This window comes from Protopterus annectens, chromosome 1.part0, assembly GCF_019279795.1.
Source record: "Protopterus annectens isolate FY-2018-M chromosome 1.part0, PAN1.0, whole genome shotgun sequence".
Lineage (NCBI taxonomy): Eukaryota > Metazoa > Chordata > Ceratodontiformes > Protopteridae > Protopterus > Protopterus annectens.
In genome coordinates this window covers 1,291,323,745-1,291,350,975 of record NC_056725.1, presented here as the reverse complement: position 1 = coordinate 1,291,350,975, position 27,231 = coordinate 1,291,323,745, and the positions used below count along the sequence as shown (strand labels likewise).

The 27,231-nt window shown below is 37.7% G+C and overlaps 1 protein-coding gene across 1 annotated transcript in view; it reads left to right on the top strand.

Annotated features, from left to right (window-relative positions):
* Positions 1-19,963, top strand: part of LOC122797671 (cytochrome P450 2D15-like) — a 545,264-nt gene extending 525,301 nt beyond the window's left edge. Inside the window, exon 9 of the mRNA XM_044066214.1 lies at positions 19,436-19,963. Coding sequence (XP_043922149.1) covers positions 19,436-19,614 — 179 coding nt within the window. The 3' untranslated portion in view covers positions 19,615-19,963. The remainder of the gene's footprint in view (positions 1-19,435) is intronic.
* The last annotated feature ends 7,268 nt before the right edge of the window (positions 19,964-27,231 follow it).

Sequence of the window (27,231 nt, the reverse complement as noted above, 5' to 3'; positions counted from 1 at the left end):
GGAGCTGACGTCATCATGTGCACGATGACGTCAACTCCTTTAGCAGTGCGCACGCATCTGTTTGAATACTGGGAGGACTGCCATTGCTGTCCAGCAGATTATCAGACTGCAGAGTGAATGCAAGTGATGGATTTAATAGGATTTCCAGACTGCATGTCGTCTGATAGATTTAATGCTGATTTCAAACACTGGGAGGACCGCCGCGGATGTGTGAATGCATTGGGAGGACCGCTGTGGATTTAACGCACTTAGATGGATTTCAAGACTGGATGCCAAGTGAAAGCTGGTCTGGGCATTAAGGTACCTAAGTTTGTGTGTGTGTGTGTGTGTGTGTGTGTGTGTGTGTGTGTGTGTGTGTGTGTGTGTGTGTGTGTGTGTGTGTGTGTGTGTGTGTGTGTGTGTGTGTATGAAGATAGAAGCACCATCAGGCCAGGTTTGCAGGCTTGGTTTCAGAGTTAGCAAATAAAAACATATGATACCAAGATAGGGAGGTTAAAGAATTAGAGATAAAAGACTTTGCTATTTGATGGTGTAATCCCTGTCTCTTGTCTCCATGCAGTGTCTGTGTGTTGTGAGGTCAAAGAGGGAGAAAACAGTAAATTAAATAGGAGTGGGTTCAGAGGTCATGGAAGTAGTATAATAAATGATAACAAATGGCAGCGTGTGTTCAGTTTTTTAAATCACAAGTGCATAATCTAAAATTTCAGTTATTCAGTAATATGCTTTGAAACTGCTCTTTTCCCATTTCAAATGTAACACAAAACAGAGAAAGGAAACAATGAGTTTTTCCATAACTCAAGCGTTTTAGTTTTCTCCATTGCTGCATGATAACCTCAAAGCTGATTATATGTATGATTTATTAGCTGGTGTGACAAATGCAGGGTAGTCTGTATGTGTGTGTTAGCTGGGCTGGAAGGTGCTGGCTATCATTAAGAAACTTATTTTGTACATTTCAGCATTTATGATCACTGATATATGAATGTGGGATGTCATGTTTGCATTTTTGCACAGACCGATTAAAAAGTCTACTGAAACCTATAACAACAACTTCCCACATAGCCATGATTTGCAGTGCCTGTTGTATGTGACAGTACCAAAACTAAGATCTTTACATTGACACACCTCTATTAATAACTCTTGGGGGGATATATGCAAAGTCTGAGGTTGCTATAGTTAAGCGTATCCTCATTCTACATGACAGGAATATTGTGGTTCTCAACTGTCATTGGTATTCCTCATGTTTTGCCCCGTGCTTTATATTTTTTATCTAGTAAATAACTGAGTGTTAAAATCAGTAAAGAATGCCAGACATTATGGCTTTGTACTTTTCCTTGCTTAGAAAAGCCTCCTTGTATAGATGCTTTGACCATGTTCCAGTGATGTTTGGAATTTGCTGTTAGGTGCTTGGACTGTCATCAATTTTTTACTGATGCTGGGATCAAGTTGCAGTCTTTACTCTCCTGATATGGAGCTGTTGACCTGTTATCTTGTATATGGACTTATTTTACTGTAAGTTACTTGTAGTAAATTAAAGTGTGTATCTTCCAGGTTATCAAATATAGTTAAACAAAAAAGCCCATTATAATTAACATTAATTCATTAACATTAGGAAGCTTTATTCAAGTCATTTATGACTTCTGAATATTTGCAGCTCTAAAGAAATGTTAAAAAAGCTGTCTGAACCGCAGTCATGTTTTGTGGAACACAAACACAATATGAGCTACTGGCATGCTTTAAAGCTTGCTAGCAGGGGCGTTTCAAGGAAACTTGAATGTTTATCACAATTAATGGGGATTTTTATGATGCACTTAGTATGTCCATATATTCTTTATCTACATATATGTTTTATGTATGTTCTATTAGTGTGTGTGTGTGTGTGTGTGTGTGTGTGTGTGTGTGTGTGTGTGTGTGTGTGTGTGTGTGTGTGTGTGTGTGTGTGTATGTGTAAATGCCCCCAACTGAATATATCTGGTGGCTAGACGTACTCAGGCTCCAACCCTGTACCTTCCGTACAGGTAAAAAGAGCCTACAGTCCCTAGCCACCACTACTTGTGAATTTATGCCTTACATGCATCTGGTTTTCAGGATTTTGCATTTCAAGTTCAAACTTCACATTCTTCAGAAAATAAGTGGTAAAACAAAACTTTTTATTCTAGCAATTTTCTAAGTTTGTAAGATCAGTATTTGAAATGTGTCCCTATGTTGGGGCTGTATTCCCCCATTATTGGCTTTGTTCTGTTTTTTTGTGCTAAGAGGTTGAGAGCTATGGTGAGGACTGAAATCACTAAATAAAAGCCTGGGTTCAAGACTTGGCAGGGAAATGCATGGTGGTAACACAACATTTTATTCAAGCAACTTTCCAAAATTATACAAGCAATGTTTAAAATGTGTCCCTGATTTTTGTGCAAGAAGCTGTGCAACATGCCTATGGCTTACACTACTGTGATTATATATATATATATATATATATATATATATATATATATATATATATATATATATGTGTGTGTGTGTGTGTGTGTGTGTGTGTGTGTGTGTGTGTGTGTGTGTGTGTGTGTGTGTGTGTGTGTGTGTGTAGAAGTAGACTGTTATCATGGAAATATTCTGAATACGGCAGTTTTGTCATTATTGATGCATGCATTTTGCTTCATTGCCTACTGGAAAAATGTTCAAACAATAAATTTAAAATGCAATTGTGTGTAGAAGTAGACTTTTATGATGGAAATGTTCTGAATAGGGCAGTTTTGTCATTATTGGTTCATGCATTTTGTTTCATTGCCTACTGGAAAAATGTTTAAACAATAAATTTAAAATGCACTCTAACTTAAGTCTAACAAGTGTGAGTATAATTTAATAAAGTCAGGAAGGTGTATCAAAGAACACATGTATGTTTCTTGTTTTGTGTGCTAGGGGCCTCTGATTTGAAAACAGCCCAAAGGTTATCTTTATACCTTGGTCAGATGCATTTTCTTTGGATGTAGTGTGGTTTCAATGCTGTTTCAATGAATGTGAGTTTCAAGGGCAGACAAGTTTTAAGGCCAAGTCTGTTTTCATTGTGAGACAGTATTGCTTTGTTTAGCAGATATCTATTAGTCTTTGTGCTATAAAATGTAAAAAATAAAATCCAAATAAGCATTGTAGACGTAAAGCAGTATGTACACCAGTGTTTATGGTAAATGGGGTGAAATAGCCAGGTAATGGAACATTGGAAAGGCTGCAGGAGGACTCTGGTGCTATATTTTGGTTCTGTTCTTCAGTTTGCATTTGAAAGTTGGTATCCCATAATTCCATTGGAGTGGATGGGATTGTGTAATTATGTATGCAAATTTTACGTTAATCAGCGTACAGATTTGTACCTATTTTGCATGGGCCATGTCCAGATTTTTTATGTTTCCAGGTTGAGAGGTATGCCCAGGGAAGCATATATAACTGAAGTCCCAGTTGTTGTGGTTTTAGCATAGCTCCACCCCTTTCTAGTTGACCACACCCCATCCCATTGGCCACACCAATTCAGCTGTCTCCTGCAGCCCCCCTCTGATTTAACATCACCAGCTGCCAGTGAGTTAAAGTCCCTTAAAATACTGGTGTTTTGGTCAATGGAGAGGAACTCCAGTTTATTATGATATGCTTTATGATTTTTGAGTGTCATAGGGTTCTGCAGTGATCAGGATGTGACACAACTTCTTGTTTATAGACAGTAGGATGCAAAGGAGTTTAATTAGAGATGACAGCCTTTCAGATAAAGCCAGACACCCTACCACCAGTATTACTGCTATCTGCACTTCTTAGCCTAAAAGAGTGGTAGGCAGTAAAACTGGGTAAGAAGGAAGTGCTAACAATGCCCTGGTTTCAGTGCAGTGTGCACTACACTGGAAACAGGTTTCAGTGACAACATAAAAATTCACAGTTTCTAGAGTCAGGAAGGTCTTGAATGAGGGTAATTTCTTATTTAGGCTTCTAGTGTTGAGCAACACTGCACTGATACTTGCAGAATCAAATTTGGATTTACTGAACTGTTAGCCTGAGTAGATTGTCATGGACTAAAAAAGCCTTTGTGGGAGTAGAGAATGTCTTGTATGTGAAGGTCTTAAAGATGTAATTGCTGGCCCCTCTACTGAAACAAGTGGGACTGCCTTCCATCTCTTTTCAAGCTAACAGTTATTAGACCCCTACCTCAGAATGACAATGATATCTAAGCCCATTACTGAAGTTAATAATTTTTTGATTGTATTGTGGCATCATTCTCAGTTATATAAGGATACTGCTCAAGACTAGCTTCCTTCCAATCTTAAAGAGACACTAAGTCTGTCTTTATATCTTCTGTGGCATCCATTGCAAGTTATTCACAAACTCATGAACATTTATCCTGTTATATTCATGTTCAGATCAAAGGTATATGACAACCCTAGTGAGATGGTGAATTCTCACACCTTTGATGACTGTTACTGTCTCTTTGCTCAGTTTTGTGAGTGGTGCATGTCATGTATTCACTGCTTTTTGCTGTGATCTGACAGCTCCAAACAACCGGTCTTACATGACATTTCACAGCAGAAGCAACATATAGAATCTATGTAGTAAACTGCTTAGTCTCTTTAGATATTCTAAAGTAAATGGCACATAAAAACTACACATATACACCAGACTGAAGCATATGCATGATCTGTTGTAGATCCTTATTGCAAACATTGTAAAATGAAAATTAATATCTTTTTATTCTGCTTTACTAAATAATGTTTCAGCATTCTATCTTTTATTTGTTTAGTTCACAGAGGATAAAATCAGTCAAGTTATAAACTTGTAAATGTTTCACTTAATGAATTAATCAGTAAAACTATAAATTTGCATTAAAGTTCTGAAAAGTTGTCATTATACAACATATTGATAAAATACATGCAGTCAAATAAAATGTTTACATGGTCTGTTATCAAGGTCTTGTGGTAAAACATTAAACCCAGTGTGAGCATAATAAATCCAAGTCAGTACTGCTATACTTATCACAAGAAAGATTTGGTATGCAAAGAAACAGCATTTTTCTGTATCAAAGAGCAGAACTCTTGCTAGTGTTCTTTGTGTTTCACTGTTGCAGTCATTACATTTAGGTAATCTGCTTGCAGGTAGCCCTCAGTAGGCCTGATTAACAAAGTCTTGGGTCCTGCATCGGTTGCTGTCCCTTCTTCCATGATGTCAGGTCATCAGAGGTATAAAACATGCAGCTGACACCATTACATCAGTCTTTCTTGCCATGCGGTGCCCGAAGCAGAAGCAGTTCGCAAGTGCCGGTCGGCTGACTCCTGAAATTTTCATTTTCGAGTTTCAGAACCAAAGTCTTCAACTAAAGCTAAGTACCCCATTGGGGAAACTTTTTCTTGCTCCTTACCGATGTCAGTAAAAGTTAATAACTGCATTACTTGTGGAAAGCAAATACCTCATAAAGATTTTCATTCATACTGTGTACCTTGCCTAGGCCCTGACCACAATGTACCTTGCTGTCGGTTTTGTGCTTTATTTAATCAGCACACTATCCGTTATTGGTATATTTTCACCTCTAAATATTTCGATTCTCGGTTTAATAATCCAGGAATGTCATCAGTTAGTCATCCGACTACCGGGATTCTGAAAAAACATAAAGATAAAGACAGAGACAGGCCGCCGAGGTCCAAAACTGCCGACGACGCTTCTCCTAAGAGAGTCACCAGTTCTCCAGTACTCAGTGAGATGCTTTCGCAGCCCCTGATACCCACTACTTCTGATTCACAGGCCTCTACTAAGACCCATTCGGAGTCTGGTATGCTGCGAGATGCTTCAACTATGGAACCCACAGATGTCTCTACCTTGGATGGGTCTGGAGCCGCTGTGCAGGCACCGGCTTCTGAGGGTGTATTCAGGCCTACAGACTTGCATATTAAGCCGACGCCTCTTTCTTCACTTAGGCCTAAATCTCGAACCATGCCTAAAAAAATGATGCCCAGGTCACATGCTCAGGCCTCTATGCCTAAAAAACAAATGATAAGAATGGCTGAAGATCTAATAACTCTAATCAGGGGTAGCCAAGCCCCCATTCTAAGAGGCCTAGGACAGAAGTTGTTTATGAATCTTCTGACCAGGATTCTGTTTTTTCGGATTCTTCTGATGATCTGGATTTGCCCTTATCTACTTATGATGATTCTGATGCAGAGGACTCTATTCCCTCTGCTTCCCCTCCAGAGGATTTTTCTTTTGGTGAAACCTTACATACTTTAAGGGAGCATTTCCACTGGGAAAGCCAGGAATTTTCTGATTCATAAAAGAGGTTCAGGGATTTCTTACTCCTGCCTCAGCATAGGCCTTTAGCTATTCCTCCTGTACTAGACATTGTTGATGATGCTTTTTTGGAATCTAGTTTGGCCCCTGATTCCTTGCCTCCTGCTCCCAGAAAACCTGACAGATACTACAGGGTCCCTGAGTTACACAACTTCCTTTTTAAAAATTCTATTGTAGATCCAGAGACTATTTCTCAGGGGCCCAAGGGCATTAAGGCTTCTACTGCTAAAAATCCTACCCCTTCTGATAGTGACTCCAGGGCACTGGATAGATGGGGTAAGAAGGTTTACACTTCTGTAACCTTAGCCATTAGGGCTTTAAATTGACAGTTTCATATGTTAAAGTATCAGCAACATGCTATTGGATTGCTTAAACAGAAAATTATGTTGATTCCTGATTGTGTGGAAAATAAAGAATTACAGGATTTACTGCATTCTGCTGAACAGGTTGGAAAACATACTTTGCAATGTGGTTTTGATTCTTTAGAGGCCTCTTGCAGGGTTGCTGTTACTGGGTCTGTGCTCAGAGGGCATGCTTGGCTTAAGGAGCAATCTTTACCAGATCATGTTAAAGCTAAATTGTTGAATGCTCCCTTAAATCAGGACCGCCTGTTTGACAACAAGGCTGAGGAAGTTCTTAAAAAGATGGAAGACAAAGCTAAATCTATGCAAACTGTTAAAGATTTCTTACAAGTTCAGCCTCCTAGATTTAGTAGGAACTGGCCCTCTAAAAATTGGTCCTTTCCAGCCCCTTCCAGGTCTTCTCAAGCCAAACCCAGACAAAGCAGAAACCCCAAGTTTCAGTCCCAGGGGCCACACAGGATTAAGCAGTGGGGGGCCTCCACTTGCAAATCTGGGAATAATAAGACTTCCCCCTATGGTAAACTGTTGCAATGACTTTCTTTTAAAATTTCCAAGCACTTATCAACTGACTGCCCCTTTGGGGGGAAAGATTGCTCTTCATGCAAGGAACTGGGAGCTCATTACCCAGGACAAATGGGTTTTAGATATAGTGTCCCAGGGATACAGATTTCACTTCCACACATTGCCAACAGCAAATGGGTGGCCAGACCTACCCCCAAATCAGTGGGCAGAGGCCTAAAACCAAGTACTTTCTCTCTCAAGCATGGGGGCTTTTCAGTTGGTACCAGAAGAGGAAAAGGGACAAGGTTTCTACTCAAGAATTTTCCTGGTACCCAGAAAAGACAATTCATGGCATCCTATCCTGGACATGTCTACTCTGAACACCTTTTTGGAGATTCCAAAATTCAAGATGCTGACTCTTCACCAGTTGCTTCCTATGCTAGGCAAAGACATCTGGTTGGCAACAATAGATTTAAAAGAAGCATACCTGCACATCCCAATCAGGGAATCTTGCAGAAGATATGTTTGCTTAAAAGCAGGCTACACACACTATCAATTCTCTGCACTGCCCTTTAGCTTATCTGCTGCACCCAGGGTATTCACAAAGTGCCTAGCTCCAGTTATTGCATTTTGCAGGCAAAGAAATATTCAAATATACCCATACCTGGACGATTGTCTAATTCAGGCAGAAAGCCAGGACATACTTTTGAATCATCTGGCCTTTGTACAAAGGGTTCTAACCTGTTTGGGGTACACCATAAATTAAAAGAAATCTCACCTGGTACCCTGTCAACAAATTATATTCCTGGGAACAAGCTTGAATACAACTTCCCAGATGGCTTATCTCACACCAGAGAAACAAATTAATTTGACAACCTACTTCAAACAAGTGGCCACAAAAAACCCTGCTATCTGCAAGACAAATACTGCAAGCCTTGGGGTTCATGGCCTCCTGAATTCTTGTAATTCCATATGCAAGACTGCATATGAGGAAACTACAGTGGTATCTAAAAAGCCTATGGTGTCAACATTCCCAGGATCTAGAAGCAATGATTCCTATCATACCTTGCGTATGCCTAGTGTTCCTTTGGTGGGCAGAGGCCTGCCACCAAAACAAGGGACTACCTTTCACACCACCCCCTGCCACCCAAACCCTAACAGCAGATGCATCAGGCTATGCATGGGGGGCTCACCTGGCAGGGAAGTGTATTCAGGTCAAATGGAACCCAAGTCAAATGCACCTGCATATCAATCAAAAAGAAATGTTAGCTGTACAGAATGCTCTGACAGCCTTCAAGGACCACATTCTTCCAGGACAACTAATGGTAAAGACGGACAACACCACGATTTATGTGGTACATAAACATGCAGGTGGGTACACATTCTTACCCCCTCTGCAGATCAGCCATGGCATTGTGGAACACAACCTTGAGCTACCAAGTGCACCTATAAGCTCAATTCCTGCCAGGAAAATTAAATACACTGGCAGATGGACTAAGCAGAGACCTCATGGACCCACACGAGTGGAAACTGGAAACAAGGATATTCAACATGTTGACAAGCAAATGGGGGAGCCCAGATATAGACCTATTTGCCTCTCGCTAGAACTATCAGTTGGACAAATTTTGCACAAGGACTCCCCACAAACAAGCCTGGTAAGTGGATGCTCTGTCCTTCAGCTGGAAAAACCTACCAGTCTATGCCTTCCCCCCTCTGCCTCTGCTCTCCAAAGTACTACTAAAAATCAAACAGGACAAACCAAGGATGATTTTGATTGCTCCAGACTGGCCACACCAACATTGGTACCCCCTTCTGCGGTGTGTCACAGTTACCCCCATGGCACCTGCTTCAGACTCCTTCCCTGTTGTCCCAGCAGGAGAATCAAATTCTGCACTCTTAGCTTCTAACACTGAACCTTGCAGCCTGGCTAATTACCTAATCTCTCCTTTACCATCAATCAGTAAACCTGTGATGGATATCATTTTAGAAGCAAGGAGGCCTAGCACTAGAAAATCTTATGCTGAAAAATGGAAAAGATTCTGCGCCTGGAACCAATCTCAAGGGATGAGCACAGCAGCACCCAATTTACCTCAGATTTTACAATACTTAACTGAGATGCTTCACAAGTGCCTGTCTTTTTCCTTCATTAAAATCCACACCTCAGCCATTTCAGCTCATTATAACACAGAACCTCCCCTCTTCTCTCATCCACTGCACAAGCAGTTCCTTAGAGGAGCCAAAAATGTGAGACCACCCAGGAGAGCTCCAACCCCTGCCTGGGACCTTAACTTTGTTTTGGAGAAACTCACTCTACCTCCTTTCGAGCCAGCTGCTACTGCGGACTTAAAAATTCTCTCTTGGAAAACAGCTTTCCTTTTAGCAATCACTTCAGCTAGGGTATCTGAATTATAGGTCCTTATGGCAATGGAGCCTTTCATCATCTTTCATGTGGGCAGGGTGTCCCTCAGAACCAATCCATCCTTCATGCCCAAGGTGGTATCCAATGCAGCTCTTAATCAGTCCATTCATTTGCCAACCTTCTTTCCCAATCTGCAGAGCAAAGGGCAACAGATACTGCATTCCTCAGATGTGCACAGACAACTTAGATTCTACTTGGACAGGACTAAACCTCAAAGGAAATCTGAACAACTGCTGGTGGCATTTGCTGCAGGGGCAGAGGGGAAGGCTGTTTCAAAGCAAACCATTTCTAAATGGATAGGCCATTGCATTCATTTCTGCTATAAGCACCATGGAAAACCTATCCCCCAGGGGATCAGACCTCACTCCACTAGGGCTGCATCTACCTCTACAGCCTTTCTCAGAGGCGTCCTTACCAGGGACATCCTAGAAGCTGCTACCTGGAGTTCTGTACATACTTTCATCAAGCATTATCATTTGCCAATTTTCTCTAAATCCAGAGCTGGCTTTGCCACTGCAGTCTTGCAGGGCCTTATAGCTGGTCCTAATGCTATTTAAATTCCACCTCACAACCATAGCTTTGGGAATCTACCCAAATGTAATGACTGCAACAGTGAAACACGAAGAACATAGTACAGTTGTGTACACTTACCATAAATGTAGATGTTCAAGTGTATTCACTGTTGCAGTCCTGGTTACCCTCCCTCCAGCTGCCTAACTTCTTTTGGTTATACCTCTACTTTACTTTACTATGCTTAAAAGCTTTTTGGTGTATTTGCTTTTTTGTTGGAGGTATATCATTGTACTTTTATATTCAATTGCTTGCCATTAGGGGGGCACCTGATATCTGGGGCAAGAAAAACTGGTGTAATGGCATCTGCTGCATGTTTTATACCCCTGACGACCTGACATCATGGAAGAAGGGACAGCAACCAATGCAGGACCCAAGACTTTGTTAACCAGGCCAACTGAGGGCTACCTGCAAGCAGATAACCCAAATATAATGACTGCAACAGTGTATACACTTGAACATCTACATTTATGGTAAGTCTACACAGCTGTACTTTTTATTTGATGGCATGGTGGGATATTTAAAGTAGAGTACAACAAAAAGTACATATATTATATATATATATATATATATATATATATATATATATATATATAGTCACAAATTAATTTTATTTCAAATAGTCATCTAGAGGTAGGCCATGGTAGATGTAGATCAGGTTGGTAGAACAGAGTTAGATGTCACAAAAACTTACTGTTTATCTTTTCCTTAAAGTTGGGCAGAAGAACTTTACCACAGTGTGTGTGTGTGTGTGTGTGTGTGTGCGTGCGCGCGCGCGCGTGTGTGTGTGTGTGTGTGTGTGTGTGTGTGTGTGTGTGTAAATCAGGGTTAGGAACCAGTGCAGAATCAATAACAACAGAGAGGCTGGGTCTCCAAGCTTCAGAATCAGGAGCTGAGCTTCAATGCATTGCCCAATTCAGTCACAATTTCTCATATTTGAGAGAACAGATATAGTTTTATATTGGATTGTGTTGACACACTAAGCTGTATGACTGAAAATCCTGAGCTAATTTATTCAGTTGGGTCAAGATCCCATAGAATGACTTGTCTGAGTATTTTATAAATGCTGTTACTGAGTCAAACATCAGGAAAAAGTGAATGGAAAAGGTGCATTGAAGTGTTTAGTGCAACACGTTGCTCAGTTTTTGTTTCTTTTCATTTCTTGTGTGTAAACAAAAAAGAAAAACAACCATTTAGCAATGCTAATTGGCTTAGACTGGAACTAATGTTTTAAATTATATTATCAGAAATTTTCATAGGCAAGCAAGATACAGTAGCAAGATTTCACAATTGCTATTAAAATTAGCACCAAACATCTGAATCTGATTTGACATGGTTCAAAGAAAAATAAGACGACTCTTTCAAGCAAAATACATCTTTCTCCATCACCAGAGAAGTGTTTGCAAACAACTGAAACTGATTCCCTCAGAGCTACGCTGAAGCATTTTTTTAAGTTTATGACTGTAGGAAAGCAACACCCAGCATTTTATGATACTTTTTGGGGAAGCAACACACAGCATTTTACTCTTGCTAAAAATTACATTGCCTTCACAAGTGATTTCAGAAATACTGACAAACAAAACCGGTTTTATATGATTCAATGTAAAAAGGTCATCATAGGGAAGCAATATGCAAAATTTCGCTTGTACTAAAAGAAGTTATTCTGTTTTACAGGGACTGTAGCAAATATCATTTTAAAATAAGATGATGAGATAAACATACAGTATTTTGGTCTTAATTTTAAAAAAATCAGTGTTTCATCTGCTACTGAGGAAACAATCTGCAACATTTTGCTTTTGATAAAAAGTCAGTTTACGCAACCACACCTGAAACATTCTTGCTGTGCAAGTTATGAGCACAATTCAGCAAGGCTACCATGAGATATAAAAAAGGTGTACACCTCTCAGTAACTATTTCTGTTTTAGAGACAGTCCTACCCAGTGCTGCAGCACAGAGCTGTGCAGCATGACAGCCTCTGTGACCATATTAAATGCTAATGAGGCATTCTGAGGGAAAGGCATATGCTAATTAGTCATGTGCTCTGTTTTAGAACTGCCCACATGAAGGCATTTACATAGCTCAGTGATTCAGAGAATTGCTCAGCTGTATAAATTAACATGGCTGCTTCTCACTGTTTATGGCAATGAACAAAGCCAATAGCTTTGTTCATTCATTGCAGCAGAGGTAAGTACCAGGGAGTTTAGTGGTCAGGTAGAGTTGAGCAGTGTGCATGTGTGTATGTAAGCATCAGTCTATGTGTGATTGAGAGGTCGCAGTAGGAAAGATAATGAGGAGGTACTTCAGGTGCGTGCGTGTGTGTCTGTGTTTTTACTGTGTGTATGTGTGTATGATCGTGAATGAGAGGGGATGCATGTGAGAACATAATGCATTGCCTGTTAGTGCTAAGTACAGCAGGATATGCAGATTCATACATATGGTAGTTACCTGCAATTCAGTGTCATGTAAATTAGGTAATATGAGGTCTTCCCTCATTGCAGCTAATGTTTCCCTGGATTTGATTATACAGAATCATGGGTATTAGGTCATTTTGCCACATCCATTTAAGTGAATGCTAGGGTCCTTTCTGACTCCTCAAGTATGATCATGGGAGACAATGTGCAGTATTTTAATTTTGATAAGAAAATCATTACTTCACCGGGACCGGTCCTGTCAGTAGTGCTCACAAACTTCACTGCCACAGACTCACTGCTTAAGCAGTGAGTACTTGGCTAAAACATGTTTCACAATCTCTGTCAGAAGCAACAGTAAGCAATTGAAACTACTTTGACATGATTTAGATGAAAGAAAAGGTGATAACAGGAAGAACTGTACAGCAGTTTGCCCTTGATAAAAGCACTGAATGACATTGCTTTTACAAATATTTTCACAAGTGTTAGCAACCAATGAAACTGATTTTACATGAGCTCACCTGAAACATTCTTGGCTTGCACTTTATGATCAAGGACCAGCAATTTACAATATGTTGTGCTTCATAAAATTTGTTTTTGAAAAGTATTGTTTACTTTCAGTGAACTTTACTAGACTGCACTGTGCCACAAGCTGCCACAAGCTGCCACAGATCCTTTCTTTCCTCTTCCACTGATTTTTATTTCAACTCATAAATCATCTGACTGAAAGTAAAGAAACATGAAAATTGCTAAAGTGATGGTACTCGTGATATCTTTGTTGGACTCGTGCTTTTCACATTGAAGACAGTTGACCTGTATAGCTTCACATTACTGGACAATGGCTTAATTCTCTCTATTGGAATGGTAACAATATACTGTCTTGAATATGCACAGTAGGCTTATACAATAAATCATCATAATGCTAGGCAAACAGGTAAATAAATAAAATCAATAAATAGTGGACATTTGAGTGTCTACTTACTCACATGACAGCATTGATGCAAGCCTGCATGGAGTACTTTTCATCCCCGGCACCATTTTACTGAATGTAGTAAAAATATTTTAAATTTTGTTGGTGGATTAGAATATTTTCTCACCCTGGCAAAACAGTCACTCTTTTCTTGTTATGCTATGCTTCCATCTCCAGACATTAGTTTAAACTTTAAGGTTCTGTAACACTCCTGGTAATTCGGTGAGATTTACCTCATCAACTCCTTCAAATGGTACTGACTCTCTTATGCATTTCATATTAGTGTAAATGTTGAAATTGATAAATGTATCAGTACCTGTACAATTTTAATTAGAAGGTGGAGTTCCTTGGGAGTATGCACATGCAAGTTCAAGTATGCATATAAATTGATCCAGAGTGTGATATACAAAATACCTTTTATTATACATTGAGGAGTCAGTAAGGGCAAAATTGAGCTCCCTAATCTTACACTGTGAAATATTAAAAGAAACACATGCACAAGATGACTACATATCTCATTCATCATTTTATTCTTTTACTATAGTTTTAGCTTAAATAACTCTTTCCCATTTATTCTTTAAGGAGATCATAAATGTGATAATTAAGCAATAACCCACGCCCGGGTGTGGGTAATGCTGGATTTACCCACGGTTGGTGTGGTTTGGTCACGAAGGCGAAGCCCAAGTGGCCAAACAAAGACAACCGTGGGTAAATACAGCATTACCACACCAGAATGGTTATTGCTATTATCTAATGACATTATTTAAGAAATAAAATACTTACTTTTCTTAAATAATGGCATTGTATAATGCCTTTGTGCTGCCCTTCTGCAGCCATCTGGTATTCTGCAGCAGTTCTGATGAACTGCACATGTGTATGCTTACGCAGTACATCAGAGCTGTGGGTGGAAGCAATGGAGAAAGCAAGATCTCCGTTGCTTTTTGCAAAGTATCTCGCTATGTTAAAGGAGTTTAACATAGCAAGACAGCTTTAAAAAAAGCAACGGAGAAAGGAAGATCTCCGTTACTTTTTTTAAAGCTGTCTCGCTATGTTAAACTCATTTAACATAGCGAGACAGTTTCTAAAAAGCAACGGAGATCTTGCGTTCTCCATTGCTGTAAAAAAAAAAAAAAAAGACTTATACTAATGGAAAAAGTCCAGGCGACCGGACCTTTTTCCATTAGTATAAGTCTTTGATTTACAACGTGCACACTGACCAATCAGTGTGCACGTTTTGGAATATTAATGGGGGGGTCGTTGTATAATTTAATTGTTGATGATGCCTATTGAATAGGGCTGTATGTGATTTACACAAACTTTCTTGAAAGATGATCTATTGGGTGGTTTTCTACTTTAGTTATTAAGTGACGTTTGTTATAGGTTTTAGGGTATTCGATAAGTTTCTGTTTATTATAAAATTTGTTAACATTGTAGTTTAGTTCTGTTTTTACCTAGTTTAATAATACATAGTTTACTTTTTATGATCAGGTCCTTTTTTTGCCAGAAATGCATTTTTCTACTTGGCACATTACTTGATGTTTAAGTAACTTTTGCTAAACTAGTGTTAAATTTGGTATCTAGAAGTTTGATTTTGCTGTGGCACTTTCAAAATTGTCTTCTGTCTGCTGATGTACTATGCATGCATATGGGACTTGCATTCCCCACATAACAGTACAGCAGTGAGGAACAGGAGAAGCAATGGAAAAGAGAGAATCTCTACTTTTTTTTATTTTTTTTGTATGTGTTCAGTTAAAAAAATGAGATTTTAATAGACACACTACAGAAATACAAGAAAACTCATGTATGTTTCTGTTTCTTTAGTTTTGCAGGCCATACCAGACTGTTTTTTTCATATTTTGCTCTGTCCTCGAGTATAAACAGACAGTCTGGATGCTCAGTGGTACTTCAGAGGCTCGACTTTTTTTTTTTTTAATTGTTATATAATTAATTTACAGCAGGTACTCTGGTTGGGCTGTCCAGTCAGGATGCATGTCTTGGAATACTAAGGATCTGTTATTGTATAAATATATATATATATATAAATATATATATATATATATATATATATATATATATATATATATATATATATATATATATATGTATATATATATATATATATATATATATATATATATATATATATATATATGTATATATGGGTCTACTGCTTTTCATCGAATACCATGTATTCGAAAAAGAGCAGTAGACTGCTCAGTTACGTGAAAGTGCACTTATTCGAAAGTGCACTTTCACTAACTCAGCTTCAACTAACGGATCACACCACAGTGGAGGACAGCAGGAAAACATGCTATGTCCTCCACTGTGGTACGGAAGTTATGGACCTTAGGGTTAGGGCACAGGTCATGGTAAGGGGATAGCTAGTAGGGCTAACCCCTTACCATGACCCGCACCCTAACTCTAAGGTCCATGACTACCACACCACAGTGGATGATAGCCTGCCTTCCACTGTGGTGCGGTAGTCACGGGCCTTAGGGCTAGGGCGCGGGTCATGGTAAGGGGATAGCCTTACTAGCTATCCCCTTACCATGACCCCTAAGGTCGTAACTACTGCACTAAAGTCAGTAGTAACCCGTCGCTGAAGTTTCATGAAAGTGCACTTTCGATTAAGTGCACTTTCGCGTAACCCAGGGTCTACTGTGTGAGTTCGAAGTGTATTTTCGAACTTATACAGTAGACCCATATATATATATATAACTATATATATATATATATATATATATATATATATATATATATATATATATATATATATATATATATATATATATATATATATATATGTCTTTATGTCTGTATCTATTTGCATAGCTATATCTAGTCATACATACACACAAACACACACACACACACACACACACACACACACACACAAATATATATATATATATATAATCCTACATACAAATTAAATAAAACAGTACATAATCACATCCAATTAACATAAAAATAGCCAGTCAAATATTTCATTCTTGAATACATAATGTATTTAAAAATAAATAAAAAACGAACAGGCAAAGTAAACTCTGCAGCCACTGTCACCCTGTAGTAAATGCATTTTGTTAATAATATTTCAATAGTACAGTCAGTTACAATCCCTTCAAAATGAATGCTTTAAGTATTAAAAGGATAAGATTACTAAAAATCCCAAATTTTGCACACTAGTGAAAATAACCAGAAAATAATGGCTATATCAAATGTACTTTAATGAATTTTTAATTAAAAGTAGTAAAACATGATTGAACAGCTTTAAAAAGCAGCATAACAAAATCAGCTGGGAAACAGCCTGCAGTTAAGTACACAATACAAAATACTACAGAGAGGGAAGTGTTTGGGTAACTTGCTTCATTCCTCACTCTCTTAATTATATATAGTAACTCCGCAGTATACAGTGGCTAGTGACACAAGTCTAAAGTTCTTACACAAATGTAGGATTGATAAATTTTACATTCACCAACTTGAACATTCAACCAGCACAGCATTCAACAAAACTCGTTACACAGAATGTATGTAAATCACAATTTTCAGCACCTGAAGAAACAAAAACAGTATCTGGAATGAGATTTTAAATTTGAGATTTATTTACAAAGATGAACTTAAAATTACTTCATTGCAAAAATTGCAGAGAATATAAAAACAATATGCTAAGACTATTTAATATTGCACAAATAATCCACTGATAAATGCTTTCATCTTTAATACATCAAAGACTTCATCAGATAAAAAACTGTTAAAAACAACAGCTTTTATACTGTTTAAAAATCACACGACTTCTCCAAATTTCAAACCCTTAAAGTGCTAGATGCATTCAGTTACATCTGTGTGCTATTAATAAACATGTCTTTTAAAACTGAACTTGATGTAAACTACAAACCAATGGGAACTCATAAATAAACATTATACAAAAAATATAAAAATATATACATAAAACATATGCAACACTTTTTTTTCCTTGTATGGATTTTAAGTTTCAGTAAACCGGTAATAGATGACAGTTCATTAAGACCTAGCCAACTTTCTGCATTCAAACAGAGTTCCCAGGTCATTTCCCCTTTTTCCAAATATAAAGACCAGGAACTTCCTTGTAAATTCAGTGCAATCTTTTCCAGCATGATAAATTTAAAATTATGCTGTTTATTTTCATTGATGTACTTGTACAATGCATTGGTATTTTTTTTCTTTCTAATTTCATACTTATGTTCATATATTCTATCTTTAAGTCTGCGTTCTGTTTTTCCTATATAGAAACTTGAACACATTTGATACAATGCCACTTATACTATGCCTTTTGTATTACAAATGAGCCTGTCCTTAACTTTAAAAAGGTGATTATTATAGTAAATGTATTACCTGTTTGTATAAAATGACAATGGTTACAGCTTCCCCATTTGTTTACCTAATTATTGTCCATAAGCAAATTCTGTGTTCTCACCTTAATTATATTTTTAAGGTTTGTACCTCTCCTATAAACAACAGTCAGTCTGCCCCCCACTTTTTCTTCACTGTTATATCTTCATCAATTATAGAGCAATTTTTATGTACTACCTATTTGATCTTATCACTATCAACAGTGTAAGTGATAACCAAAAAAAATAAATAAATTTGCCTCCTTTTACAATATTAGATAGTTCTTCTTGTGTCAAAGCTATTACTTTATTTTCTTTCTCTCCACCTAAAATTGGAACAAAATGTCTGCTCAATCTTTTTTGAATAACCTTATTCGTTAAATTATCAACAAATTGATCCGGGTAGCCTCTCTTACTAAATATGCCCTTCAATAAATTACATAAATCTAAAAAGTGTTCAATGAAAGTGTGCACAAACTGACCTTTAATTATGGCTTTATTTTGTGTCATGGGATGTGAGTTGGAAAAATGTAAAAAAAATATTTGAGTAGGTTGGTTTTCTGAGAATCCTTGAAATATACCTTTTATTAATCACATCTTTAGCTAACATTACATCTAAATAGGTTATATAATATTCCCTACTTTCAACTTAGGAAGTCTGTTGCACCATTGATGTATCCCAAAAACAAAGTTTTATCTTTATCTTCCTTTTACACAATTCGTATGTCATCTAGGTATCTAATCTATAACCTACATGAATTTAAAACTCACTGTTAAGTAAAAATTTCCTATTCCACCATGGCAATATTCACAATAAGGGACATCCAGCCAGTCTTCATTGTGGGGAATAACAGAAAGAATCCCACAAATGAATGCAATGTTGGTCTGTTTCAACAGAAAAATGTAAGTCCACAAAGTCCAGTCTGTTTACAAGAATGTGAATAGTGGACGTAAAGAAGCGCTAACCCAATTTTTTTAACCAGGTCATCCACAGAGCTAGTTGCCACATTTTAATGTCCCTCAAATGTATAATCTAAACATCCTAGTTGTTTGTTCAATATAATATCACTCACATGGACAATTTGGAGCATAAACAGCACCAGAATTATAACATTTGTGATGTGCATTTACTATCATTCTGTTATTACTAATATTGTGAATTGCCTTGTTATCTCTATATGGACAAACCCTCCAAGCCCTACAAATAGCACTAGAAATGTGTAAGAAAACATTATTATGAACCATGGCAAAATTTGTATAAGAAACAGATGGACTTACAGTTAATTTTTCAAGTGAAAGGCCACCTAGCAGCTACTAAGATCTCTTGAACTTCCTCAAAAGTCACTATAGTTGCACCAAGATATAAGTATGAACTTTTATGTGGTGTTCTTTAAATATTTGTCAGCATTTAAAATGTAAAATGGTTAACTTATTAAATGTGCACACACGCCTAAAAGGATTGTGTTGGAGTGTTCAGAAAAGTCACACTAGAAAGTGTTTTTTTTATTACCTTTTTTAACAATTTCCTTCATGTATAGGTCATCGTGTATGCCTAGGGGAACAGCTAGCACGGACAGAGCTTTTCATCTTCTTCACAGCTATGATGCAACGTTTCACCTTTCACCTTCCAGATGGTGACCCAAAACCAAGCACCGATGCATCTTTTATGATCATCTTGAAACCTTCTCCCTACAAGATCTGTGCAAAACTAAGATAATTAGGTGCTTATTCTATATGCAGTCTTCATAATGATATAAATAGTGTAGCATGTATTAATTAATGTAAAGATCAGTAAAGGTATTACCATGTTTAAATAATAATGTTCAACAATGAAAAAGCTATTTTATTAGTAGCATGAAGACGAAGGCTGCAAAGTACATGTATACTAGGATATGAAAACATTTAAACATGATTGATTTGAATAAGTTCTTCTGGAAGGAAAGAATATTGGGAAAGTCAAATTTACATGAGTTACTGTCTAGGAATGTTACGTGATAATCACTGACCTCACTGGGAAAATGATACTGACTCAGTTAAATAAAGCAATGTGAAATCCTCTGGTCAAATGATTTCTCTTATTACAGGGCTTCTAAGCTGCCATTCTTGGGGTGTTGCAACCAATAACTGTGTAAGATAACGTGGAATATCTGGAACACCATGTTGTCACAGCTATGCCCTAAAACAAAAACAAACATGGCTGCATAACAACAGACTGGATGAGAAATACTTTCCCTTATTTTAAGGTTTATGGTGGCATTTGGGTTGGCACTTGCTGGATGCTGTGAATTTGTTTGTGGATCACTGTTTGTATGTAAGGAAAGAAAAAAAGAACATACAAACTAAAAGCATATCAGAAACTGAGATGTGGTACATTAACAGTGGTGAGTTCAGACTGAAACAAGCTGGCAGACATCAAGGTACTAAATATGAATAAAAAGATCTGCAAATAATGGGTGTGTTTCTCTCTATGCAGACTTTGCTGGGAGTATCAGCAACTTTTAAAAATTTGCGTTGCTAATAGTCATTAATCTCAATGGATGTGCTAAAGCAGAAAATATATAATTGTGTCTGGTGCTACACTACATGTAATGACCTGATACACAGTTTGTGTGATAAATCTAATCTTGACAAGGCTGCTGGAGATGATTCAAGTGTTCCACTGCATACATACACGTGGAGTTTGTTAACAAAATGTTACACATATGAAAAGTCAATGTGTATGTAGGCTATGCAGTTAGCTGTAGGAATCTGCTAAACAATGGGGTGTTTAACAAAATGTTACACATATGAAAAGTCAGTGTGTATGTAGGCTATGCAGTTAGCTGTAGGAAACTGCTAAACAATGGGGTGTTTAACAAAATATTACACATATGAAAAGTCAGTGTGTATGTAGGCTATGCAGTTAGCTGTAGGAATCTGCTAAACAATGGGGTGTTTAACAAAATGTTACACATATGAAAAGTCAGTGTGTATGTAGGCTATGCAGTTAGCTGTAGGAATCTGCTAAACAATGGGGTGTTTAACAAAATGTTACACATATGAAAAGTCAGTGTGTATGTAGGCTATGCAGTTAGCTGTAGGATTCTGCTAAACAATGGGGTGTTTAACAAAATGTTACACATATGAAAAGTCAGTGTGTATGTAGGCTATGCAGTTAGCTGTAGGAATCTGCTAAACAATGGGGTGTTTAACAAAGAGTTATACATATGAAAAGCCAGTGTGTATGTAGGCTATGCAGTTAGTTGTAGGAATCTGCTAAACAATGGGGTGTTTAACAAAATGTTACACATATGAAAAGTCAGTGTGTATGTAGGCTATGCAGTTAGTTGTAGGAATCTGCTAAACAATGGGGTGTTTAACAAAATGTTACACATATGAAAAGTCAGTGTGTATGTAGGCTATGCAGTTAGCTGTAGGAATGTGCTAAACAATGGGGTGTTTAACAAAATGTTACACATATGAAAAGTCAGTGTGTATGTAGGCTATGCAGTTAGTTATAGGAATCTGCTAAACAATGGGGTGTTTAACAAAATGTTACACATATGAAAAGCCAGTGTGTATGTAGACTATGCAGTTAGCTGTAGGAATCTGCTAAACAATGGGGTATTTAACAAAATGTTACACATATGAAAAGCCAGTGTGTATGTAGGCTATGCAGTTAGCTGTAGGAATCTGCTAAACGATGGGGTGTTTAACAAAATGTTACACATATGAAAAGCCAGTGTGTATGTAGGCTATGCAGTTAGCTGTAGGAATCTGCTAAACAATGGGGTGTTTAACAAAATGTTACACATATGAAAAGCCAGTGTGTATGTGGGCTATGCAGTTAGTTGTAGGAATCTGCTAAACATGGGGTGTTTAACAAAATGTTACACATATGAAAAGCCAGTGTGTATGTAGGTTATGCAGTTAGCTGTAGGAATCTGCTAAAGAATGGGGTGTTTAACAAAATGTTACACATATGAAAAGCCAGTGTGTATGTAGGCTATGCAGTTAGTTGTAGGAATCTGCTAAACAATTGGGTGTTTAACAAAATGTTACACATATGAAAAGTCAGTGTGTATGTAGGCTATGCAGTTAGTTGTAGGAATCTGCTAAACAATGGGGTGTTTAACAAAATGTTACACATATGAAAAGTCAGTGTGTATGTAGGCTATGCAGTTAGCTGTAGGAATGTGCTAAACAATGGGGTGTTTAACAAAATGTTACACATATGAAAAGCCAGTATGTATGTAGGCTATGCAGTTAGTTGTAGGAATCTGCTAAACAATGGGGTGTTTAACAAAATGTTACACATATGAAAAGCCAGTGTGTATGTAGGCTATGCAGTTAGCTGTAGGAATCTGCTAAACAATGGGTTGTTTAACAAAATGTTACACATATGAAAAGCCAGTGTGTATGTAGGCTATGCAGTTAGCTGTAGGAATCTGCTAAACAATGGGGTGTTTAACAAAATGTTACACATATGAAAAGCCAGTGTGTATGTAGGCTATGCAGTTAGTTGTAGGAATCTGCTAAACATGGGGTGTTTAACAAAATGTTACACATATGAAAAGTCAGCATGTATGTAGGCTATGCAGTTAGCTGTAGGAATCTGCTAAACAATGGGGTGTTTAACAAAATGTTACACATATGAAAAGCCAGTGTGTATGTAGGTTATGCAGTTAGCTGTAGGAATCTGCTAAACAATTGGGTGTTTAACAAAATGTTACACATATGAAAAGTCAGCATGTATGTAGGCTATGCAGTTAGATGTAGGAATCTGCTAAACAATGGGGTGTTTAACAAAATGTTACACATATGAAAAGCCAGTGTGTATGTAGGCTATGCAGTTAGCTGTAGGAATCTGCTAAACAATGGGGTGTTTAACAAAATGTTACACATATGAAAAGCCAGTGTGTATGTAGGCTATGCAGTTAGTTGTAGGAATCTGCTAAACAATGGGGTGTTTAACAAAATGTTACACATATGAAAAGTCAGCATGTATGTAGGCTATGCAGTTAGCTGTAGGAATCTGCTAAACAATGGGGTGTTTAACAAAATGTTACACATATGAAAAGCCAGTGTGTATGTAGGCTATGCAGTTAGCTGTAGGAATCTGCTAAACAATGGGGTGTTTAACAAAATGTTACACATATGAAAAGCCAGTGTGTATGTAGGCTATGCAGTTAGCTGTAGGAATCTGCTAAACAATGGGGTGTTTAACAAAATGTTACACATATGAAAAGCCAGTGTGTATGTAGGCTATGCAGTTAGTTGTAGGAATCTGCTAAACATGGGGTGTTTAACAAAATGTTACACATATGAAAAGTCAGCATGCATGTAGGCTATGCAGTTAGCTGTAGGAATCTGCTAAACAATGGGGTGTTTAACAAAATGTTACACATATGAAAAGCCAGTGTGTATGTAGGTTATGCAGTTAGCTGTAGGAATCTGCTAAACAATGGGGTGTTTAACAAAATGTTACACATATGAAAAGCCAGTGTGTATGTAGGCTATGCAGTTAGTTGTAGGAATCTGCTAAACAATGGGGTGTTTAACAAAATGTTACACATATGAAAAGTCAGTGTGTATGTAGGCTATGCAGTTAGTTGTAGGAATCTGCTAAACAATGGGGTGTTTAACAAAATGTTACACATATGAAAAGCCAGTGTGTATGTAGGTTATGCAGTTAGCTGTAGGAATCTGCTAAACAATGGGGTGTTTAACAAAATGTTACACATATGAAAAGCCAGTGTGTATGTAGGCTATGCAGTTAGTTGTAGGAATCTGCTAAACAATGGGGTGTGTTAACAAAATGTTACACATATGAAAAGCCAGTGTGTATGTAGGCTATGCAGTTAGTTGTAGGAATCTGCTAAACAATGGGGTGTTTAACAAAATGTTACACATATGAAAAGCCAGTGTGTATGTAGGCTATGCAGTTAGCTGTAGGAATCTGCTAAACAATGGGGTGTTTAACAAAATGTTACACATATGAAAAGCCAGTGTGTATGTAGGCTATGCAGTTAGCTGTAGGAATCTGCTAAACAATGGGGTGTTTAACAAAATGTTACACATATGAAAAGCCAGTGTGTATGTGGGCTATGCAGTTAGTTGTAGGAATCTGCTAAAGAATGGGGTGTTTAACAAAATGTTACACATATGAAAAGCCAGTGTGTATGTAGGCTATGCAGTTAGTTGTAGGAATCTGCTAAACAATGGAGTGTTTAACAAAATGTTACACATATGAAAAGCCAGTGTGTACGTAGGCTATGCAGTTAGTTGTAGGATTCTGCTAAATATTTGTAAAGTTAATATTCTCAAGCATACTTCTGTTCTCTGAAGTGAAGTTAGTGACAAGGGTAATTCAAGAATACAGCTATCAGCAAAATCGTGTGTGTCTGTGAAGTAAAGCATTGTGTGTGTGTGTGTGTGTGTGTGTGTGTGTGTGTGTGTGTGTGTGTGTGTGTGTGTGTGTGTGTCTGTGGTGTGTGTGTGTGTGTGTGTGTGTGTGTGTGTGTGTGTGTGTGTGTGTGTGTGTGTGTGTGTGTGTGTGTGTGTGTGTGTTGTGTGTCTGCGTGTGTATGTACACATGACTGCCTTGGTTCTAATTTGCAAAACCTTTTTAAAAAGTAGAAAGCTTCCAGTGTAATAGTGAAGGCACATGGGTATCCCTATCCCCACAAGTACAGTGGGTAAAAAGACAATCATTTGTCCACCTTTTTGGACAAGATCAACAGCAGCACCAATTTCGTAAATAATAATAATAATGGTAATAATAAAGTAATCTGCAATAAAATGACTGTATATCTACATTGACTTGTTGCTTGCAAATGTCAGCCTGAAGATGAACACCTGTATGTGTGTATGTGTGTGTGTGTGTGTGTGTGTGTGTGTGTGTGTGTGTGTGTGTGTGTGTGTGTGTGTGTGTGTGTGTGTATGTATGTCTGTGTGTGCATGTGTGTCTGTGTGTATCTGTGTCTCTGTGTGCGTGTGTGTGTGTGTGTGTGTGTGTGTGTGTGTGTGTGTGTGTGTGTGTGTGTGTGTGTGTGTGTGTCTGCATGTGCGTCTGTGTGTCTGTGTGTGTTTGTATGCAGTGATATGTAAAACTGTTTTTAAAAGTTCCATAATCGGTTTGGTATATCACATCTCTCTTGCCCCACAAGCATATTGGGTAATCTCAAGTAACACTTCAGTTAAAAAAAATCACAAATCACTCTAATGGAAGAAAGGTTTCAAACAAAAATCATCTGAATGGAAGGACTCTGCACCTGTGGCACTGCCACTAGTGATGGAACAGTAACAACAGTACAGAAACTTCAAGAAATTGCAGAACTAACTTGACATGATACACAAAGAATTAGTACCAGAGTAACTGCTGTATTTGATACATATAACACCATACTGGGTCCTTAACTAATATGTGACTCCATGCAATCATCAAACACCAAACAAACTCAAACTTTGGAGTAGGAGAATGACTAAAAACATTATTGCAGATGCTTCAGGATCCTGCAGCCCTACCATGAATGGCTATACCCCTCATACCCTTGCTGTTTACCTATGCTAACTCTGATATTGCTCTATTTCAAGCTAAGGAGAAATCTCAAAAATACTGAAATCTCAGTCTTGTAAAACAAAACTTAAGGGTGTTAATCATTAATGTGACACTTAATCCAGGCATTCCATAGTACTAAAGAATGTGTAATAAATAAGCAGAGACAGAGCTATGAAACAAGTCCTTTCCTCTCTGTTTGAATAAATACAATATATGTTCCTGAAGCATCTGTGTGCATACAGTACATTTCTTACATTTTTTATTTTTTATCCTAGATGGAATAACAAATATAAGAGCGGCATAAGACACATTGCCTAAAATTGTCTGGTTCATTATCTGCTTATGGAATACACATATTAACTAGAGTTAGCATATTCTTAAACCTTAATATGCATGTAATAATCCCTGATAGGGTGTGCATTATCAGGAAAATAATATAACTCCTAGGGGTGTTGTGATGCCTGATTTGGCAGACAGAGGGCCTGACCACCCCTGGAAGGTCCATTACTTCCCTCAAAATGCTCACCCTGGAGGGCATTATTTTGCTTAGATAGAAAAGTACGTTAAATTTTTTTGTATTTATATATGCTTTTTATTAGGATGTACATTATTATATATTTATGTAGAATTGTTTTCAGCCTATATTTTAAACTTGCTGTAGTATACGTAATTGTTGTGGGAAGAAGTATTTGACATCAAAAATATAAGTTGAAAAATTATTTAAAGTTCACACACACACACACACACACACACACACACACACACACACACACACACACACACACACACACACACACACAAAAGGTCAATAAAGGTTCTTTGCTGAATTTATCCTGGACTATGATGATATTTCTATTGGGAAATTGAAGCTGTTGCTTTGACTTTGTTTTTCGTGAACTTTGTTTTTCGTGAACATTGGGTTATTTACAGAACTTCTAAGCTGCCTTCCACAGTTCCGTGGTGAGAGAGCCTGGTTGTTATCATCATTTTACCTGCTTTGCTACTACAGGCACTCTCTCTAGCTACCGGTGAAAAGTTTTTTGTTATACTCTCTTTTTGACATCATTTTCACTGCTTGCACACGTCTGCACATGATGGACACTGTTAATATTGAATTGGATTACACTCCAGGGACGAGGGATGCCTCAGTAATTTTGGAGGACTTGCTACATTTACAGGCTAACCCTTTATTGGCTCTGGACCTATCCCAAGCAGAAAATGCTGCTCCCGTGAATGAAGAAGGTTTTAATATGTCTGACTTTAACACTGCATCCAAGGAACTCGAGGACGATATGTATAGACTGCAGAGATACGCCTGGCAAAGGCAACATCTGGAAACGTGCCTACACTATTCCATTGTACCCAGAGGGATGCGAGTACTTTGCATGCCATCATACGGGGAGGCGCACCCGGTACTCCTTAAAAAATGGCAGGACTTAAATATCGACCTCGGATACAGGTATATTAAGCTTTTGCTTGATTATTTTACCCCTATAGAGACTGAATTACGAGATAAAATTGATGCAACCTTCAAAGATTTAAGCCACCGCTTTAAAGCGGAGTATTGTGTTAGGAGAATGCGCAATATTTGTTTGCAAGTAAATGCCTTCAGCGAAAGACTTAAGGCAACTAAATTGTGCAAGCTACAAAGGGACTTTCAAGATTTCAAATCACGGCAGATATTTGTATGGCCGAGAGGCAATAATGTTGCACAGAATGGAAGCAATTTAAATGAGAATACGAACCACACACACTTTTCCATTCGTGTAGATGGTTCTACCAGTAACGTTAGTA